Source organism: Stenella coeruleoalba (genome assembly GCF_951394435.1).
Source record: "Stenella coeruleoalba genome assembly, chromosome: 12".
NCBI classification, from domain to species: Eukaryota; Metazoa; Chordata; class Mammalia; order Artiodactyla; family Delphinidae; genus Stenella; species Stenella coeruleoalba.
The window spans coordinates 65,186,673-65,207,399 of record NC_137158.1 but is presented as its reverse complement, the minus strand read 5'-3'; the positions used below and the strand labels follow the sequence as shown (position 1 = coordinate 65,207,399).

At 39.1% G+C, this 20,727-nt stretch overlaps 1 protein-coding gene and 1 long non-coding RNA gene across 2 annotated transcripts in view; one reads left to right on the top strand and one right to left on the bottom strand.

Annotated features, from left to right (window-relative positions):
- Positions 1-20,727, top strand: part of LOC307195061 — a 68,867-nt gene that overhangs the window by 35,168 nt on the left and 12,972 nt on the right. The window lies entirely within an intron of this gene.
- ARFGEF3 (ARFGEF family member 3) overlaps positions 12,049-20,727 on the bottom strand; it is a 184,255-nt gene continuing 175,576 nt past the window's right edge. The window contains exons 33-34 of the mRNA XM_079938734.1: positions 15,617-16,835; positions 12,049-14,236 (exon numbers count right to left, since the gene is read on the bottom strand). Coding sequence (XP_079794860.1) covers positions 14,045-14,236; positions 15,617-16,835 — 1,411 coding nt within the window. The 3' untranslated portion in view covers positions 12,049-14,044. The remainder of the gene's footprint in view (positions 14,237-15,616; positions 16,836-20,727) is intronic.

Here is a 20,727-nt window from a genome sequence, read left to right as displayed (position 1 = left end):
TGATCTGAGAAACTTACGTTGCAGTGTTTGGTGACATGAGAGGACATATTGTAAGTACGTTGTCTAGCGCAGTCTGGGTATTGAGATAGTGAGGATGTGGTTTTGGGGGCTTGTTTGGGTTCCTTGCCATCTGATGCTCCATTCAGACAGGAAATATTCTTTCTATGACAAGCTTAAACATGAAGTAGCAGAGGCTCCTGTTCCTCTGGAAAGTTCTCTCCTCTTAGTCTCACCTTTCTTAAGAAAATGCTTACTTCAGTGGTCTATAAATTCATTCTAAAAATGAAAATAACAAACAAAATGAAGAAATGATTAAATAGTCAACACTGGCTGCCCATTATTGGTGTTGTAGGTAAAATTCTCCTGGATTTTTTGCATAGTCTGTTGACTAACAGTATGAGACTGTGATAATAAATGAGTTTGACCATTTATCTACCAAGTTTCCCTAGTAAAGTCATTGCCAATATTAGTTATTGAATATTTTATTTTATTTTATTTATTTATTTATTTTTTTCCCCGCGGTACGCGGGCCTCTCACTGTTGTGGCCTCTCCCGTTGCGGAGCACAGGCTCTGGACGCACAGGCTCAGCGGCCATGGCTCACGGGCCCAGCCGCTCCGCGGTATGTGGGATCTTCCCGGACCGGGGCACGAACCCGTGTCCCCTGCATCGGCAGGCGGACTCTCAACCACTGTGGCACCAGGGAAGCCCCCTATTGAATATTTTAGAATGAATATTAGCTTAATAATTAGCAGTCAATAGGTTCCAGACATCTAAGTGTTGGTATATTCACTTATAGGGTGCCAAATCTGGATAAGAATTTAAAATTCATTCTTTTGATTTATATGTTACCCATTTCATCTTTAAACATGGTTAGGTCTATTTTTATTTTTGGAATGTTCCTAATTCAAAGCAATTTTAAAATTTATTACATGAGACTAGTATTTTTTTTAATTTAAAGGGCCAATCCCAACATTAAAACATTGAATTTTTCTGTTGTTAAATATTTTTTCTTACAGCGCTTTAAAAGCCCAGACCAAGTGGAATTTTTTAAAAAAATGTATGAAATTCATGAATACATACGGAACTGTATGTAAACTTTATAGTAGCGAGATACTTCTTAGTAGGAAAAATCTGTGCACTGTTCCTCATCTGAATATCTCCAAAGCAGCAGCCTTTGTGAGAATTTACAGGAGCTGCCTTTCAGAATTCTGGTCAGGGAAACTGAGTTGTTTATATTTTACCAGATGTAGGCAATCACTTCACGAGCCATGTCACGTAGGAGATGAGGGAATGAGACTCGGAGAGGTAATTTGCTTACAAACACACTGTGTTGATCTAAGACTGGGAGTTAGGGCTCCTGATTCCCAGGTGATCACAATAGAATATAAGGTGACATGAGAGAAAATGGACCTGTCCCAAACATAACCTGATGAATTTACCCTAGATTTACAGCCATCCTTCATTATGATAATCCTAGGACAGAATTTCTTTCACTGACTTGTGCCACAGATTCCTTTGCAGTTTGGGGAGGTCTGTGAATCCCTTTTGAGAGTAATGTTAAAGATTTGAAATAACTTTAAATGCATAGACTAAAATACATTTTATTACAAAGGAAACCAATGTAGCTGTCAAAATACTCAAGTTTTGAAACAGTAATATATAGGTATTCTTCCCCATTAACACATTCAATGACAAGATCTAGCAACTCTAGTGCTTCCCAAATGTGAGAATTTTGAGGGATCTGCAATAGGAAAAGATCTGTGACTTCATGGGTAACAAGTCACTAGGCCTGCCATCATCACTGTGGTTTGTTGCCTACATTACAAATTGAAAGACATGTTAACTTTCAGTTAGAAGTCAGTAAAAATAAGGCTATACTTTTTCCCTTTCTTGTTTAAGAATCCCCTAATTCTTTGCACACCCCAGGTCACAAATCTCTGCTTTAAAGTGAATCAACCGGGGGGGTTAAATGCTGGAACAACTGCTACCCACTTCTGGGCCTCTACCTACACTATTCCTTTGAGGGACCAAACTTACAGCCTTTTAATTTTAGGTCAGATTATATATCAGATTCTTAGAACTAGATTCTTAGAATAAGACTAAACGTAGAATAATTTTTGAAGAGTGACCCATAGGGTTTCTATCAGAATCCTGTTGAAAGGTTGTCAAAATGCAGATCCCTGAGGCCTGCATCATTCTTACTGTGAGAATTTCTATGGTAAGGCCTGGACACCTGCAAGTTCAACAATCGGTCAAATAGTTGTTATTTCCATTACAATTTGAGACTGTCCAGGGTAGCTGAGCTGGTGCAGGTGTGTAAGTTGGAGGTACGGGGAGGCATGTTTTTCATAGAGATTGAGCCACTCAGTAAGCTTTTGTCCTGTTACGTTCCTTATGGAGATTATATAAAGAAATAATTTACAGTTCTAAGACTGAATTTGGCTACAATCCACATGGAATGGGCGATGTCTTTTGCCGGTTAGCTAAAACATGAAGTGGGACTAATGCAGCCACTGGCAGAAGGGAGGTGAGATGCCTAAGTTTACCTGGAAGCAACTAGAAGGGAGGCTAGGGAATCAGGTGGAGGACACATTTGGTTTACTTACAGCATCTGGGGCCTCCAGATGGGAGGAACCAAGCTCTACTCTGTCAAACTAGCTCACACATCTCAGGGGAGAGAATCTGGGACCTCAGTGGAAGATGATCTGATGAGGCAGCCTTATTCCCAAAGAGGCAGAAACCTTTCTGATGCTGCCAAGGGCCAAAGGCATTGGACCTGACAGGGCTCGTCAAGTGCCAACTCTGTCGGCATTTCCTTGGAAATAAATTTGCATTTGTAGGGGCAGCTGTCTCTGCCTGCCACCCCCCCAATTCCAATTGCCTTGCAAAACTAGACATACCGTGATTTTAGATTATTCACTGCAAAAGCTGGTGTAAATCTCAGTCCACAAAGTTCACGTATCACATTTCAATTTTATTTTCTTCTAACTTACCTAAAAAGTGTTCTGAGCCTCCATTCTGCCAGGGTGGCTGACCACTCTGTTACTTCTACACCATGAATTGGTGTGTGGAGATCTTTCTGCTACTCTGTGACACACCTAGGAATTGGGACGTTTTTCCCAGGCTATCTGGCCTGACTGCAGCCAAGGAATACCATGACAGGAATGCTTTTTCTTATAGTTTTGCCAGTGCAGGGGTCCTCCCTGACCTGCAGCCTTTCTGCTGTTAAACCTCTTCTTCCTCTTCCTTCCAGCCCTGGGAATTCAGCTCTAATCAAAGAGGAAGGATTTCTTTTCCCTCACGTTTCTACCATAGAGAGTTTGTCTTCATTCTCCCTTTCCATGACACCCTTCCCTCAAAACCCACAATTAAACTCCTCCCCCTCCCCTCCCCCCTCCCCCTCCCCCGCTCCCTCTTTCGGAATATAAGAGCCAGAGAATCTTACAGGCAACTTCTTGTCATTCTGCCCCATCATATCCCTATCCCTCCTGGAACAGTGAACCCCAAGCCAGTCATCTACTTGAATAGATACTGAACAGATGTCAGCTATGCTCAGTTTTCCAAGAAATCTATTTCTAAATGGTTTTGATCTGAGAGGGATTTGTAATAATATATTCCTTCTACTTCAAAAATGAATCTATTTTAGGGTTTGAGAAGAATGTTATTTTTGTAATTTATTATTAATTAGAAAATTCATTAATACTTACTGATTTGATGGCCATCTTAGGAGCAGATTAAAACAAACCTTAGAATATTGAACTTTTAACTCTAATATAGCTAACAGTATGTTTTCCTTTATAATTGGTAAATTAACTTCAATACTCACTATTTCAAGTTGAGTTATAATGGAGCCTTCTGCATCACAACATTTAACATCTAATCTATTTTCTTTAAGATTATTCTCTGCTGGAGAGACCAGCAGAAGGATGTTGTTTTATATCATTTGCATTGGTTATAACAGTAGCTCAATATAGCAAATAATATATTGATATAAAGACTAGGAAACCATATCAAAATCAATTAAAGTTCAATATTTGAGTTCTCTGCTCTAAACTGTTGTAAATCTGATCCCTTCATCTTGAAATAATACTTTTTTGTGATTTAGAAACTGCTTATAAATTTTTCTGGGATTTTATTATGTTGGTACCACGTCTGAGTTTGGATGAGACCATTAAACTAAATAGTTTGTTTCTCTGACAACAGAACATCTTGTGCAAACAGATTAAGTTAGCAGGGCAGAGTCAGGGCACAGATGACTTGATGTGGTACCTAGGAATCTATAAATAAAAACAAACAAGGAAGAGCTTAGAGTGCTCTTCCAGAGGCTCGAGATAATAGGAATGTTGGTCAATATGTGAAAGCCACAATATTGCATTATACTTCAATTTTATCTTCACTTACATATTGAACCTATCTTTAAGCTGGATGGGAAAGTGAATTTTCTAATGAGTGATATAAAATATTTATCAAAGCTAAATCATAATAGAAGTTTTGACCATAAGCCAAATAGTTGAAGCATATCGTCTCTAAAGAAATACATATAGATTTATGTACGTATTGTATTTATTGCTGAATATGAATAATGGAAGAATTGGTATTGACCTAGAATTTATTTCCAAAGTGTTCGGTTAAAGAGATCTGCATCTGAGCTGCTGACCTCCTCTTATAAGATTGGCACAAGATGTTGAGCTTTCTGTGTTGTAGTGCATTCCTGGATGTGAATGTCAAGGATATGTACACATTAGATCTCAAGTATAAATCATCTTGCAGAATAGTGGGGCTAGTTATGAAATGGGTTATTCTCTAACACATGGTAGTTAGCATCTATTAGGCATTAGCACTTACAAAGCACTGCAACATTGGGGCTTTCACGTTATCTTTCACTTTACAGAGCAGGAACCTTGAGCTCTGTATGCGAGTGTTGTCTTCCTACTCCCAGGAAGGGGCAAAGCGTAGGATGTGAAGTCAGCTTTTCTGGCTAAGGTCCAAGGCCCTCTCTGTGCTGCCACAGCTGTCTCTGTGAACATGCTTGGTCCCTTGTTGGTGATTTCCTTATGCAAAGTATGTTCGTGTCTATTTTAGATTTATTTTGTTTATACAATGGAAGGGGCTAAGTCTTAGCAGTACAACTGTGAGATTACCAGAGTGTATGACAGAATGATAGACTCATGATTTAAGGTCATATACACAAATTCCATCCATTTTGTACGGCTTTTATCCCCCGAGTGGCCAAATAGCAGTTTTCCACAATTCGGGTTTGATGATTCCTAGGCTTATACTATTAATAGGCTTTTGAAATTGCAATTTAAAAACTGCAGTCCAATAAGATAATGAAGTTAAAAGCGGCTGTATTTTTCTTTTTAATATTACCTTTTAATAACAATATTCCTATTTAGGGATTTGGTTGTTTAGGAACAATCAAGGTAATACATTCGTTTAGTTCTTTTAAATGAATAAACTACATCAATATCTACTGATAACATGAATTTGATATCCATTCTTATGAAGAAAGACATCAAAATAATATTGTAAAATACGCCCTCTTTTTATTTTTATTTATTTATTTATTTATTTTGCGGTATGCGGGCCTCTCACTGTTGTGGCCTCTCCCATTACGGAGCACAGGCTCCAGACGCGCAGGCTCAGCGGCCATGGCTCACAGGCCCAGCCGCTCCGCGGCACGTGGGATCTTCCTGGACTGGGGCACGAACCCGTGTCCCCTGCATCGGCAGGAGGACTCTCAACCACTGCGCCACCAGGGAAACCCCAGCCCTCTTTTTAAAAAGGATACAATGGTATATATGTAGTAGATATATATAGTAAATATTATATATAATGTAGTATAATACTGTATATAATATATAATACTATGTTATATATATTTTTTTCTTCAAATGTATTTTCTAGGCATTCACCAAATTGTCAAGTGACTATTTCTGTATTATAGAATTGGAAGGGGAGTTTCTTCAGAGTTAAGAAACGCCAAGGAAAGGAACCTAGTTCATTTAGCAGAATTCTGTAAACAGGATATTTACATAGATTATTTTGATATATTTATTCAGTGAAGAAAATGGTTTCACATATCAGATTTTTTTGATGCATTTGAATCTTTATTCTACAACACAAGCAACATAAATACAATATCTTTTAAAATATTTTCTCTTTAGAATTTTCATTTTCACCTCAGATAAAATGTACACAAAATACACTTGCAAGCTTGCTTACAGGAACCTGTTAAACAACACAGATTATATCAAATCAAATAGTTATATCAACATATAAAGGATGGTGGTTTTCATTTTTTTTTTTTTTAAATTGACCAAACTGACTAAAAAAGAAGGCAAAACAAAAACTACTTCCTTGACAAGTCCTTTGGAGTAAACAAAATGCTTCAAGGCTCCTGGTGAATAGGGTTGCAGGGATGAGTTTTGCATTCTATGGATAAAATGGTATATGGACTCAAATCATTATGGCTATACCAAGCTTCATTTATTTATAATTTTCAGTGAAAACAAGTCTAGTCTTTGGCATAATACAAGAAAGGATAAAAGGACCCTTACCACCCATTGGCTTTACTTAGAGTGGGAGATGGTAGCAGGGGAACCGATTATAATGTAATTTATCTAAGTCTATTCCTCTTAGAACAGCAGGAAAATCATCTTGAATCAGTTTTTGGCATGATTAGGGCAATAAACTTCTTATTCTTGCCCCCATCCCCACCCATCCACTAAAAACAAATTAAGAAACAAAACCAAACAAAACCAGCCTTTCCCTCTAGGCACCTGCTCCTGCCCCGTTCATAGCATACCTGGAAATTCTACCACATGGTTTCAATTGAAGTGAAACCAAACATATCAAAAAGCATTAATCTTTGTCCAGTTTTACCTATTGTGTGGGAAACCAAGTTTTATTGGAGAGGACCACTTCCAACAAAAATTGGATGTAAGGAGAGAGGGAGGCACACGAAGTTGCCTGTACCTAGTCACGAGGCAGCCGTGGTGGCCACTGGTGGCTGGTAGAGCCAGGGCCGTGAGCTTCCCAACTTTAAGAGAAAACATACTTTACATGTTAGTTTAAAAGACTGGCTTTTGGATTCCTTCCTCCCCTTTTTGGCACCAGCTGGTAAAACAAAAATAAATGATTACTAGAGATTAATTTTTAAAATTTAATTCAACATCCGTTATTATTAAAAAAACGAAACGCACACATCATTTCCAAAAATGATTAGGGGAAATGAAGCTGCAGTAGAAAAGCTTCAATTATTCCTGTCTACAGAGGCAAGGACTTGAATCCTTGACATCATTAACACTGGTGTGCTTTCTCATCTCACTAATTCTAGTAAATATAGTCATTACTTTCTACTTATATAACAGTTTAAATAATGTCAGGATACTTACACAGAAGTCTTTAGAGAAACTTACTGAGTCAATAAAAATTTTGTGTCATTAGTATATATACAAGGGAGATGATTTTGAGGTACTCAATTTTTTTTCTCTTGAATTATTACCTCTGTGGTCCTTATTTTGTTTAACGGAAAAAGAATTTCCAAAACTAATTAACTGAATAAAGAGTTAAGAGATAAACTAAGGCCCCATCTATATTTAACATGATTTCACTGTATTCCCAAAGCATACTGATGCGCTTTCACATTTTTCTCCTCATTTGGAAAATGAGATAATGAATATGGTCTTGATTGTGTAGCTACATGCACAACACAACATATGTAATGAAAAGTCCTTAAAACAGGCACATGTGCTGCTCAAAAGGGAGTTGGTTCCACTTGCAAATTCTCGTGAAGCCATTTGGTAGACTCTTTACAGATATGTAGGAAATTAAAATATTAATTTACACCAGACAGTTAAGTGAAAGATGAAGACACATCAAGTAGTATAGTATCATCTTGATGTGCTGGTATTCTGGTGACTAATGAGGGATATAAAACTACTGGCAAGCGAGCAACTACTCAAAAATTTCTGGAAGCCAGGAGCCAAGGTTGTGATGGAATCAACATGGAAACATCTCATCAAAACTATGGACAGAAGAAATTAAAACACTACATACTTTAAAATCACCTTCAGTACAAGTCAAAAAGTCAACATGATACAAAAGGTCATCCATAGAGTTAATGTTTCTAAATACAAAGACGAGAAGCTTACATTGATCTCACTGTTCCATAGAACTTATACATTCATTGTCTTCTACCTTGTAAAAATCAATTGTTGGCATAATAATAAATAATAAACCTGGAAACTGGGAAGACTGAACAGCAGTGCTGTAGAGAATCCAATTCCAAGTTGTCTGCCCAAGGTGAAGTTCGGTTTTTCTCTAGTGCTTGATAAGTCAGGCTGATCTTAAAGGGAGTAGTTAGAAATTTTTTCCAGGTATTGGACCTCAAAGTGTGGTCCCCAGACCAGCAGCACTGGCCTCATCTGGGAACTTGTTAGAAATGCAAATTTCTAGGCCTACTGAATCAGATACTCTGGGCTCTGGACCGGCAATCTGTGCCTTAACAAGACCTCCAGGTGACTCTGATATGTGCTAAAGTTTGACAACAACTGTTCTAACGTCAAAAGATACGAGACGACCACTACTTGAACGTTCAGGATAGGAATTAACAGTACAAACAATTTTTGGTAGTTGAAAAGGCTGGAAGGACTGTAATTGGATGGAATTCAGCAGAAGTTGACTGCAGTTTGTGTCACTAAGATGGCCAGCTAGCTAGTCTCTCCTCCCTAGACCCCCCCTTGCATTATCACACAAAGATAGAGGGGAAAGGTTTTGGATGGTGCTAGCTGTGTGGTAGTGGGTTTTTCTTCAATTGATAAGTACTGCCCCTCTTTACAAGGAAATTAGGCATTGTTCTCAAGTAAGTTTCTCCTACATTATCCCAGGGGATGATTTTTTTTTTTTTAGTCTATCTTCCCTGAAGTAATAATTGTATTTTGGAAATCTGAATGGTGTTCTAATCCAAAACCTTAATTATTAGTTACTTCCACATCAAATACAAATATTACAATACAGCCAGAGGAAAGGGATCTCACGAAAGACAGAGACAACATTTTCTAGATTGCTGCACTCGTGAAGGAGGAGAGCACATTTTTTTTGGATGAGGCATAATTATAAATGACTTCTTTACCCAATTTCATAAATCTTGCCATAAACAAGCTCATATATTCAATAAAAAGTGCTTAAAAATAGTCTTGCTTTTTTAAGGCCACACTAAATCTTCCTAAATGGTACCCAAGCAGATGTAAGTTTTGTCATTCACTTACTGCATTATGTTGGATTTTTCCTTCTGCCTGTTTCCTTGTCTACAAGGCAAGTATATTTAGGTGTCATGGCACGTGGTTACTCTGCATATTGACCTGATGCCCTCAGTACCTGAATTTTTAAGCAATCTTGTGTTGCTGCTTCTTCAGAGAATGTGCATTTTGAAAAATGGTCATTTATTTTGCATATTCCCAAAGTTTGATGATGACCTACAATTCAGTCCTATATACTTCCAGGGGAAGCAAGTAGAGAGGCACTGTTGGCTACAGGACACTTTATTCTGAGTGATTAAATGGTAATTGGTAAAGGTCAACAAATTGTTGCTGTCATTTCAGACACAGACTGTCATGTTTTTCCACATAATAGCTAGCCATGGACAATATTATTCCATCATGTCCACCTAATTTGGTGAGTTTCCTAAATTACCACTGAGGATCTGCTTTAAGATTAGATTTTGTTTTCTTTATTTTCAAACATAAAAATATTATGTTATATATGACCTTACTATGCCTAAACACTATCTTTTTCTTTTAACCCTATTGAAAAATCCCCATAACATTATAGATAGGGACATCAATGTAATATCTTCAACTCATTTTAACTTTAATTCCTTGAAACACTGAAGTGTTTACACTGTGCACTTAGACATGGTGTTGTACAGAGCCTGGCCTTTGAACTCAGGAACATCTCTTTTGCAACCAACTTTGCCATTTACGGGTTATCTTGGGCAAGTTTCTGAACCTCTCTGGGTCTGCATCCTCATCTGAAAAAATGAGGACAACAATACCTGTTTCACAGTGTTATTGTGGGAATTAAATATGGTAAAAGTAGGTAAAGGTCCACGTTCTCAGAGGCACTCAATGATGTTACCTCCCCCCACTGCTGTTTGTAACCTCTTGCTATTGTTATCAGCTCCAAACAGAGGTCTTCATTTTTTATTTATTTATTTATTTTTTGCGGGACGCGGGCCTCTCACTGTTGTGGCCTCTCCCGTTGCGGAGCACAGGCTCCGGACGCGCAGGCTCAGCGGCCATGGCTCACGGGCCCAGCCGCTCTGCGGCATGTGGGATCTTCCCGGACTGGGGTACGAACCCGTGTCCCCTGCATAGGCAGGCGGACTCTCAACCACTGTGCCACCAGGGAAGCCCCAGAGGTCTTCATTTTGCTTAGTTTGATGGGACTGACACAAATGGATTTTTCTTTCTGAGAAAGAAAACTTTCCTACATAAGCAGTACTATGATGTATTTGGGGAAGTCAAAAATATCTATTACTATAATTGCATTACCTTCTTATAGTTAAGGCTATTTGACTCTCAACTGACTCTGTATAATCCCTCTCCTTGGAACAACAAGAACAGCAACAACAAAGCCTACTGATCGCTGTACCAAGAAGTTTCAATTTAAAGGTACTTTGGAATTATGATAACATTTGGTCATGTTTGATTTAGTCTGAGCTGTTTTATATGTTAGCATCTGCCTTGGTCATTAAACAGCCTAAAAGTGGTAAAAGTTGCCCTAGTTTTGTATTGATGGAGAAGGCAGGAAAATAATCGTAAGGGGAGAGATGACAAGAGGGTGTAAAGAGACAGCCTAAGCATCTGTCAAAGCTGATCAGGAGATGCAAGAGGTAGGAGAGATCCTATGAACAATTTATTAGCCCTCCATCAAATCTAAGTCCTCCTATGGCAAGGAGACATCTGTTGCAGAGTGTGGTGTACTTGGCTGGGCTATTCAGTCAGGAATTCTTTTGCACTTTGAGTTTTCTAGCGTGCTTCCTCACTTTGGAAAAGATGAACACTACCAAAATATTAGAAAAAGAATAAATCTCAACCAGAGGGTAACACACTTTTGGCAGTAAATACAGGCAACTAAAAGCAATAAAAATCTTATTCTGCTTAGATCTGAAAATATATGGTAATAGCCGTTGTAACTACAAAGGCTTGTCTTGACCTTGGTCTTTCAGAGACCATGGGAGGGAATGAAAGAAGAGATGGGGAAAGGCAGAAATGGAGACACCAGGAAGAGTGAGGGACTGATGGGGCAGTGTGGGGAGGGACCACTCATCTACTAAGGGTTTTTACATATGTCCCTTTCTTCTTCACCCCTGGGAAGATCTGACTAACTTCTCTATGACCTGAAGTGTACTATTCCTCGGAGATTATTTGCATCAAGCCATGTCCTTTTTGAAAACTGCAAACACCTCTGAGAAGTATTACTGTGACTTAGCTAATTTTCCAGCTGAAATCTGACATGGATGTGATGCACAGTGTGTTGGGAATGGAGGTGGGTTGAAGACTGCTGTGGGCCGGAGGGGTGGTCTACAGAAAAAATGATGGGAAGGGACCAAAACCCTCTGACAAAATTGTAGGTAAAGAATGATGTACATCCTCTCATCTTTTATTCTTGGGACCCATAATTAGGCTGGTACTAGAGCAGTGTTTGAATACAGAATGGGGTAAACTTGTTTTCATAAGCTAGCCATGAATCCCACAATAGAGAATCTGTCAAGACGATGAATTCTGACTTCTAAACGGTTAACAACTTCCAGGACATGACCTTCATGAATTGAGACTGGCTTCCTTTGAATTTTTATACTTTATAAAAAGTTGCCAGATATAAACATTTTGTAATTACTCTGATTTGATAATACTCTGCTTTGTTGAAGCTCCCCCCACCCCCGTAAACTGCGGAATACTCAGAAGCTCACAAGGAAATGAACCTTAGATGAGCTACAAAAAGAAACAAAACAACAATGGTGTACTGCTTTTGTTAAAAAAAAAAAAAAAAAAAAAAAGAAGTATCTACCCAACTTTCAATTCTACTTACAAAATATAAAAAAAAAATCTAAAGTATAGAACACAACTTATTGCTATCCCAACGATTCATTGCTTGTTAACATCAAATTGTTGATCTGTTTCTAAACTTGCATTATTGTCTAATGAGCAAAAACTGAAGGCAAAGAGTGTTCTGTGGAACTGGAAAAACATCTTCTGAATTCTGTGGTGATCTCCAGATGGCATAGCGAATGATAAGGTTCTTTCTTTTAGATTGCCTAAATAAATCAGGGAACCCTGTCTTCCTCTTAACCTTGTAGATAGTTATATATTCCCAAGGAAGACAAAGTTTACAAATACCAGCACTGAATAAAGCTGTCAGTTTTAAATCCTTACTTCCACCCTTAAGAGTTGATGTTTTAGGGACAATATTCTCAATTACGAATAATTTTTAGAAGCTGGGAAAATTAAAACATATCTCTTAGCAACTAACTCTTTAGAATGTGTGTGAGTGGGTTTGAGGAGTTTTAATCACTATTATAATTTAAGAAATATTAAATATACTGTAAATAATAAGATAAAGATTCCAAATTAATTTTCTAGTAATAATTAGGAAAATAAATATCTGGTTAAAATATGCCTGAATTAAAAGACCTCAAACAGAGGGCAAATCTACTTGCCAGAGAGGAGAAATATTTTAAACTGAAAAACTTCATTTCCTAAACTTCATCCTGTGTCCTTTTCTCCTGTAGTTTTATTTTCTTCTGAGACTAGAGTGTGTATGAACGATACCATAATTTCATACGATTGTTGTTTAATATTTTCAGATTTAAAATGATTTCATCATCACCTCCTTTCCCACCCCTTCCAGCTGTCTCCCTAACCCCACACTTCCTGCTCCCTTCCCTGAGAAGTCTGTTCATTGGACGGTGAATTCTTGAGTTCCTTTCTTCCAAGGGTGTTGATATAAAATGAGCTGTTTTGTTTTCTTAAAGACAAAATGTTATACCTTATGTTCAGATAATTGTGGAGCATAGAAATGTGTGTGCAACAAGGAACTAAGGCACCATTTTTTCTTTCCCTTTTCATTTTTGCCTTGGGAACAAAAGCAAAGACTATTGGGACAGTCAGGGTGGCCGGTCTTAAGTCATTTGGCGCTATCTGTATCAGCCAATACCACTGAGTACTATGAGTCAAAGGCTGCCATGCCACAGACTTAAAGTCCTGCCATGAAAGAATTTCCTTCCTTTAGAAGTAGGGAAGTGAAGGCACACTAGTACCTTACATGAGGAAGTTGGCAAATACCAACCAGAAAATCTTGACAACTTAGGAACAATTTTGAAATGTTCTGGAATATTTTAAAGATTATGACACCCAAGAATACATTTTTCCAACTGTTTTCTTCCCTGCCGAACTCATAATCATAATATAAATCTTCCTCCAATTAATCACGTCTGGTACTTCCTCCAATTAATCATGTCTGGTAATCATGTCTGTGTGTACATCAGCTTGACTTACCAGCAGATATTTCTTTAGCTATTGCATTTTTTAAAATGATGGATCGTCCGGGTTCAATCCCTGGTCGGGGAACTAGATCCTGCAGGCATGCTGCAACTAAGACCCGGTGGAGTAGTAAATGACCGATGTAGTTATAAATAAATAAATAAAATCATGGATCAATGTAATGTTTTCAAAGGAGTGGCCCTTGAAAGTGACTCATTTGGGGACAATATTGCAGGCAAAGGCATTGGGAAATAAGATTTAGAAATGTGTCCAGGAATATAGAGTCTTCTGAAATTATGTGCAAATTTAGAGTTTCACTTGTGTCATCCAGATACAACCTTAGTATCCAGAATGGCCCCAGTGCTGATTAGTTAGGGAGCAACTGGATGTTCTCTGAGTCGCGGGGGCTGGTGGGGGGGAAATGCTATCAGCTGGACTGGCAGACATACTCTAAACCCTCCTGGTGTATCCCCTTGGGAATGGAATGTGAGTCTCCTACACAATGATGTCATAGACACGGCCCACTCTGCCGAGCCATTCTCTCACAGCCTGGCGAACTCTGATGTCAGTCACGTGACAGGTCAGCTGGCTGATGCATGGGAACACTGCTGGCTGGAGCGCTGTGAAGGTCTGGTCCGGAAGGATCTGAATCTGATTGAGAACTGTTAGCACCATGTTGGTCCATGCCTAAGAGAAAGGGATTAAGAGAATTAGCAGTTTTCTCCAGCAGTTTCATTTGTACTCAAGTGTGGCTAATATGCAAATGAGTTTTCTCAGGCTTTAGGCTTCAATAAATGTAGTCTTTACTAATTTAATGCACTTATAATAAAACATCAGTTTAAGTTCATATATATATATATGAACATATATATATATATATATATATATATATATATGTAAGGACTAGCAGAGACTCATTTCACATTAGGAATACATTATTTCCAGCTTTTACAAAATACAAAAATCTTACTCCTCAGATTTTTAAAAACTCTCTTGCCTTCTCATGATGAGATTTTCATAGGCCATGTGACATTTTTAATCAGCAGTCTCTCTAATGTCTAGAAAACTTGGAATAGGTCTACCTTAATTTAGGGTAACTTTTGAAATCATAAGCAAATCTCCAAGACGTGAAAAAGCAATTAAGATTTGTTATTTGTCAAGCAGGTCATCTGTTAAAGAATAATCTTACATCTCAGTTTGCCTGGATACTTTTACAAATACAGTCTAAGATGACTTTTGTGGATTCTGAACTATGAAGTTTAGTTCTATGTTCAAGATACATCAGAGGAAAAAAGTATCTTGCAAGATTCATACTAATTCCAAGTTTATGTTCATTCTAAGAATACATTCCTGTATAGGTCCACAGAATCCTAGGGCCCAAGAGCTCCTATCTTACTATGCCTGCAACAGGAATCTACAACTTAAAATAAACGTTCAGATGACTTTTAAAGGGCTCTCCATGAGTTTAGATCCTTCTGTCTTTTCCCATCTCATCTTTTCTTAAATTGAACGAAACAGTGCCCCTCTTCTTTACTTCTCAAGCTCATTTTTGGGAGGTACCATAGAATTGCAAATATTAATTATATAAAGGAATAGGAACACTCTGAAAATGAGAATTTTTATGTGCTCAGGATGGGCTAGAAAAACAATTCATTGGAATAACCACATAATATGCACTTTGCCTTTTCCCTTTACATAATTCTTCATAACTACAGAATTGCTTCAGGGCTATCTTCAAATGACTAACTGGCATTGAGTCCTGGGTTTAAGTCCATCCATTTTCTAAGCTTTGGCGTCATCTTATTTACACAGGTGGGTTCCTAATTCTCAGTAGTATCTGTTATGACCCATAGAAACAATTCCTGAAATTATGAGAATACAATTTCAGTTTCACAAGGATGTACTGATGGATCCTATGTCTTAGGGGCAGGCAGTCCCCTGACTGTGGAGGATCATAACGTGTCTGAGTGCTCCCTGAGGGGCACAGGTGCGTCACTGGTACCCAGCTTCCCTCCTGCATGGCCGGCTGTGGACCCTTGCATCCTCTGGTGGGGGGCGGGTACCCACCTGGATCTGGGCTTCGGCGTCCCTTGCAGAGACACTCCGGGAGCTGCCGGTGGAGCCCGAGCGGGGCCTCTTCTCCTGGCGCAGCAGCTCGGGGCCAGCGCTGAAGGAGTGCCGCATCTGCCCCTGGTCCATCAGGTGCTGGGGCCGCTGGAGCAGCGGGGAGCCTTGGCCCCTGGGCCCCAGTGGCTCTCCCTTCTTCTCCACCTTGACCTCTTTGGGGAAGGTGGGCAGGTTATGCTGTTGTTTCCTCTTCTTGTACTCGGTCATCAGCTTTGAGATGGTCTTGTCGGCTGCCATGGTGTAGATTTTGTTGCCGGCGTTCTCCCACCACTCCTTCTTGCGGCTGGGGTCCTTCTTCTCTACCTTGGGGCTCGGGGGCAGCAGCAGCATTTCCCCGCTGGTCCCCCTCAGGCTCGGCGGCTCGCCCGCGTGATCGCGGGTCTGACTGCGGTCATCCTCGGAAGGTGTGTCTTTCCCCGAGAAGCCCCCAGTGGACGGGGTGGATGACCCCGACTGGAAGGAGGGAAGGATGAAGAAAGGGTCGCTCTTGAAGATCGGTGCCTCCTCCATACTGTTTTCCAGGTCCAAGTGCATCTGGATGTAGTTATTACACAGCTCCATGCACAGCTTGTGAAGCCTCTTGACCAGCCACACCCAGTCCGCGTTGCTGATGGGCTGGACACTGAGGGAGGGCATCCGAGCCCTCCACTGCCTCTTCTCCTTGCCTCTAGGGGGGCTCACCTGGGCTGTCTCCTCAAAAATGTCTTCATCTTCTGATGAACACTGCTGGGAGGAATCTGTGCTCCTCTCATCGTCCTCAAAAAGGACCTTCTTCACTTGCTCAGCAGTGATGGTTTCCTGGTTGCTGAGAACAGCACACACCAGTGCGTGGAAATAAATGTTAAAACTCATGGCAGACTGGCGGTAGAGGTTGGCAGCGCCCCCGATGCCAGACACTTTCTTCAGCAGGCACTTCAACCCAGGGCTGGTGTCAAACTCTCTGGCCGTCCTGTAGGAGTCCAACAGCAGGTCAAAGATGACGGCCAAGTTCTGCATGGAGATGTATCTGAGGAAGCCAGCCAGCTTGGTTTCTGGCACTTGGATCTTCTCCTCCCCAGGAGAGGGGCCTTTGACAAACTCTTCTAACAAGATATCATATAAGTTCTGGAGTAACACTTGATGGGATAGTAAACTCACCACAATTTCCCTGAAGGAAACACTTCAAATGAAAAGAAAGGCATTGATTAGTAGCCAGCTGCCTTATATGAGTTACCTTAAAGCAATTCAGACCTTACACAAACAGAATGACTAGGCAAAATTACAAACTAAACTACTTGTATTTTAATGTCTTTCTTCAAAAAGGACACATTTCTTGGGGCATTACAAGGTGACAATTTTAATCATAATTAATGGAATTCATGACACTTTTAAAATCTGGGAGCTATAGAATTAATATTATGATATTGAGTTAACGATTCTCAACAAGACTTAGGAAACAAATAGAACAATTTTATTAAAAAATCTTTAACGTAGACACAATTATGTTATATGACCTGTTTTCTTTCATAGTTATGAGTAATAAAACAAATCAAGAAAGTAACAATTTCTGTTGAGTTATAGTAATTTTAATTGGCCTTTTTCCAACCCTTTGCCATTTTTCCTTAAACCCAATGCTTTTACTATTTTTTTTAAGTGATGGTTGAGGAATTTTTAATAAACAGAAAAATTAATATATAATAATTAACATTATGCTTGGACATTTGAGTTCATTTTGTTTCCCGAGTTTCACTTTTTCCTGCATATCTAGGAATGAAGTCTTTATTTCACTAAGATAGGCTTAAGAGCTTAAAGTCTCTCTTCTGCTGGTTATCTAGGGAATCCAAGAAATAGCTAATTGCAAGATTTCATGTTATTCTTTAACTGGTTGCGTCATTTTATCTTGTGCAAGGATAGCCTCTGAAAGTACAAAGTCAGGGTGTGACAGCACGTTGTATAACATACCCAGACAAAGGCAATATTCCATATAGGCTTGGGGGAAGAGAGAGGAAGAAGGAAGTATTTACTGGTCTGCACATTCCAGATATAGGAATTCTGACTACAGCTGTCAAGTGTGTCAACTCTGCTAAGACACCTAGCTATGAGAATACCTGGAGAGATTTTTTTTTAAATTTAGAGTATAGTTGATTAACAATGTTGTGTGAGTTTCAGGTGCACAGAGAGTGATTCAGTTATACATATACATGTATCTATTGTTTTTCAAATTCTTTTCCCATTTAGGTTATTACAGAGTATTGAGCAGAGTTCCTTCCCTGTGTTACACAGGTCCTTGTTGGTTATCTATTTTAAATATAGCAGTGTGTACCAGTCAATCCCAAATTCCCAATCTATCCCTCCCCTCCATACTTCCCCTCTGGTAACCATAAGTTCATTCACTAAATCTGTGAGTCTGTCTCTGCTTTGTAAATAAGTTTGTTTGTATCATTTTTTCTGGATTCCGCATATAAGCGATATCATGTGATATTTGTCTTTCTTTGTCTGACTCACTTCACTTAGTATGATAATCTCTAGGTCCATCCGTGTTGCTGCAAGTGGCATTATTTCATTCTTTTTAACGGCTGAGTAATATTCCATTGTATATATGTACCACATCTTCTTTATCCATTCATTTGTCAATGCACAGATGAATGTTTCCATGTCTTGGCTATTGTAAACAGCGCTGCAATGAACAATGGGGTGCATGTATCCTTTCGAACCATTTTTCCCTGGATATATGCCCAGGAGTGGGATTGCTGGATCATATTGCTGGATCATAGCTCTGTTTTCAGTTTCTTAAGGAACATCCATACTGTTCTCCGTAGTGGCTGTACCAATTTATATTCCCACCAACAGTGTAGGAGGGTTCCCTTTTCTCCACACCCTCTCCAGCATTTATTGTTTGTAGACTTTTTGATAATGGCCATTCTGACGGGTGTGAGGTGATAACTCATTGTAGGCTTGATTTGCATTTCTCTAATTAGAGATCTTGAGCACCTTTTCATGTGCTTCCTGGCCATCTGTATGCCTTCTTTGGAGAAATGTCTATTTAGGTGTTCTGCCCATTTTATGATTGAGATGTTTGTTTTTTTCAATATTGAGCCGCATGAGCTGTTTGTAAATTTTGGAGATTAATCCCTTGTTGGTCGCATTGTTTGCAAATATTTTCTCCCATTCTGTAGGTTGTCCTTTTGTTTATGGTCTCCTTTGCTGTGCAAAATCTTTTGAGCTTAATTAGGTCCCATTTGTTTATTTGCTGCAATTTCTGTCAAAGAGTGTTCTGCCTGTATCTTCCTCTAAGAGTTTTATAATATCTGGTCTTAGATTTAGGTCTTTATTCCATTTTGAGTTTATTTTTGTGTATGGTGTTAAAGAATGTTCTAATTTCATTTTTTTACATGTAGCTGTCCAGTTTCCCCAGCACCATTTCTTGAAGAGATTTTGTTTTCTCAATTATATAGTCTTGCCTCCTTTGTTGTAGACTAATTGACTATAGTTGTGTGGGTTTGTTTCTGAGCTTTCTATCCTGTTCTGTTGATCTATATTTCTGTTTTTGTGCCAGTACCATACTGTTTTGATGACTGTAGCTTTGTAGTATAGTCTGAAGTCTGGGAGCCTGATTCCTGCAGCTCTGTTTATCTTTCTCAAGATTGCTTTGGGGCTTCCCTGGTGGTGCAGTGGTTAAGAATCCACCTGCCAATGCAGGGGACACAGGTTCGAGCCCTGGTCCGGGAAGATCCCACATGCCGTGAAGCAACTAAGCCCATGTGCCACAACTACTGAGCCTGCGCTCTAGAGCCTGCGAGCCACAACTACTGAAGCCCATGTGCCTAGAGCCCGTGCTCTGCAACAAGAGAAGCCACTGCAAAGGGAAGCCTGTGCACTGCAATGAAGAGTAGTCCCCGCTCTCAGCAGGGGACTGAAAAAACCCGTGTAGTCCCTGCTCTCAGCAGGGGACTAAAAAACCCGTGTGCAGCAGTAAAGACCCAATGCAGCCAAAAATTAAATAAATGAATAAATTAATTAAAGAAAAAGATTGCTTTGGCTATTTGGGGTCTGTTGTGTGTCTATACAAATTTTAAATGTTTTTGTTCTAGTCCTATGAAAAATGCCATTGGTAATCCGATAGGGATCGCACTGAATCTGTAGATTGCCTTGGGTAGTAGAGTCATTTTGACACTATTGATTCTTCCAATCCAAGAGCATGGTATATCTTTCAAACTGTTTGTGTCATCTTCAATTTCTTTCATCAGTGTCATAGTTTTCAGAGTACAGGTCCTTTGCCTTCTTAGGTAGGTTTATTCCTAAGTATTTTATTCTTTTTGATGTGATGGTAAGTGGGATTGTTTCTTTAATTTCGCTTTCTGACTGTTCGTTGTTAGTGTACAGAAATGCAACAGATTTCTCTGTATTTATTTTGTATCCTGCAACTTTACCAATTTCATTGATGAGCTCTAGTAGTTTTCTGGTGTCATCTTTAGGATTTTCTGTGTATAGTATCATGTTATCTGTAATCAGTGGCAGTTTTACTTCTTTTTTCCAATTTGGATTCCCTTTATTTCTTTTTCCTCTCTGATTGCTGTGGCTAGGACTTCCAAAATTATGTTGAATAAAAGTGATGAGAGAGGACATCCTTGTTCTGATCTTACAGGAAATGGTTTCAGTTTTTCACTGTTGGGTATGATTTTAGCGGTAGGTTTGTCATATATGGCCTTTACTATGTTGAGGTATGTTCCCTCTATACCCACTTTCTGGAGATTTTAAAAATCATAAATGGGTATTGAATTTTGTCAAAATCTTTTTATGCATCTATTGAGATGATCATATAGTTTTTATTCTTTAATTTGTTGATGCGGTGTATCACACTGATTGATTTGCGGATATTGAAAAACCCTTGTATCCCTGGGATAAATCCCACTTGATCATGGTGTATGATCCTTTTAATGTATTGTTGGATTTGGTGTGCTAGTATTTTGTGGAGGATTTTTGCATCTATGTTCATCAGTGATATTGGCCTTTAATTTTCTTTTTTTGTTGTTGTATCTTTGTCTGGTTTTCGTATCAGGGTGATGGTGGCC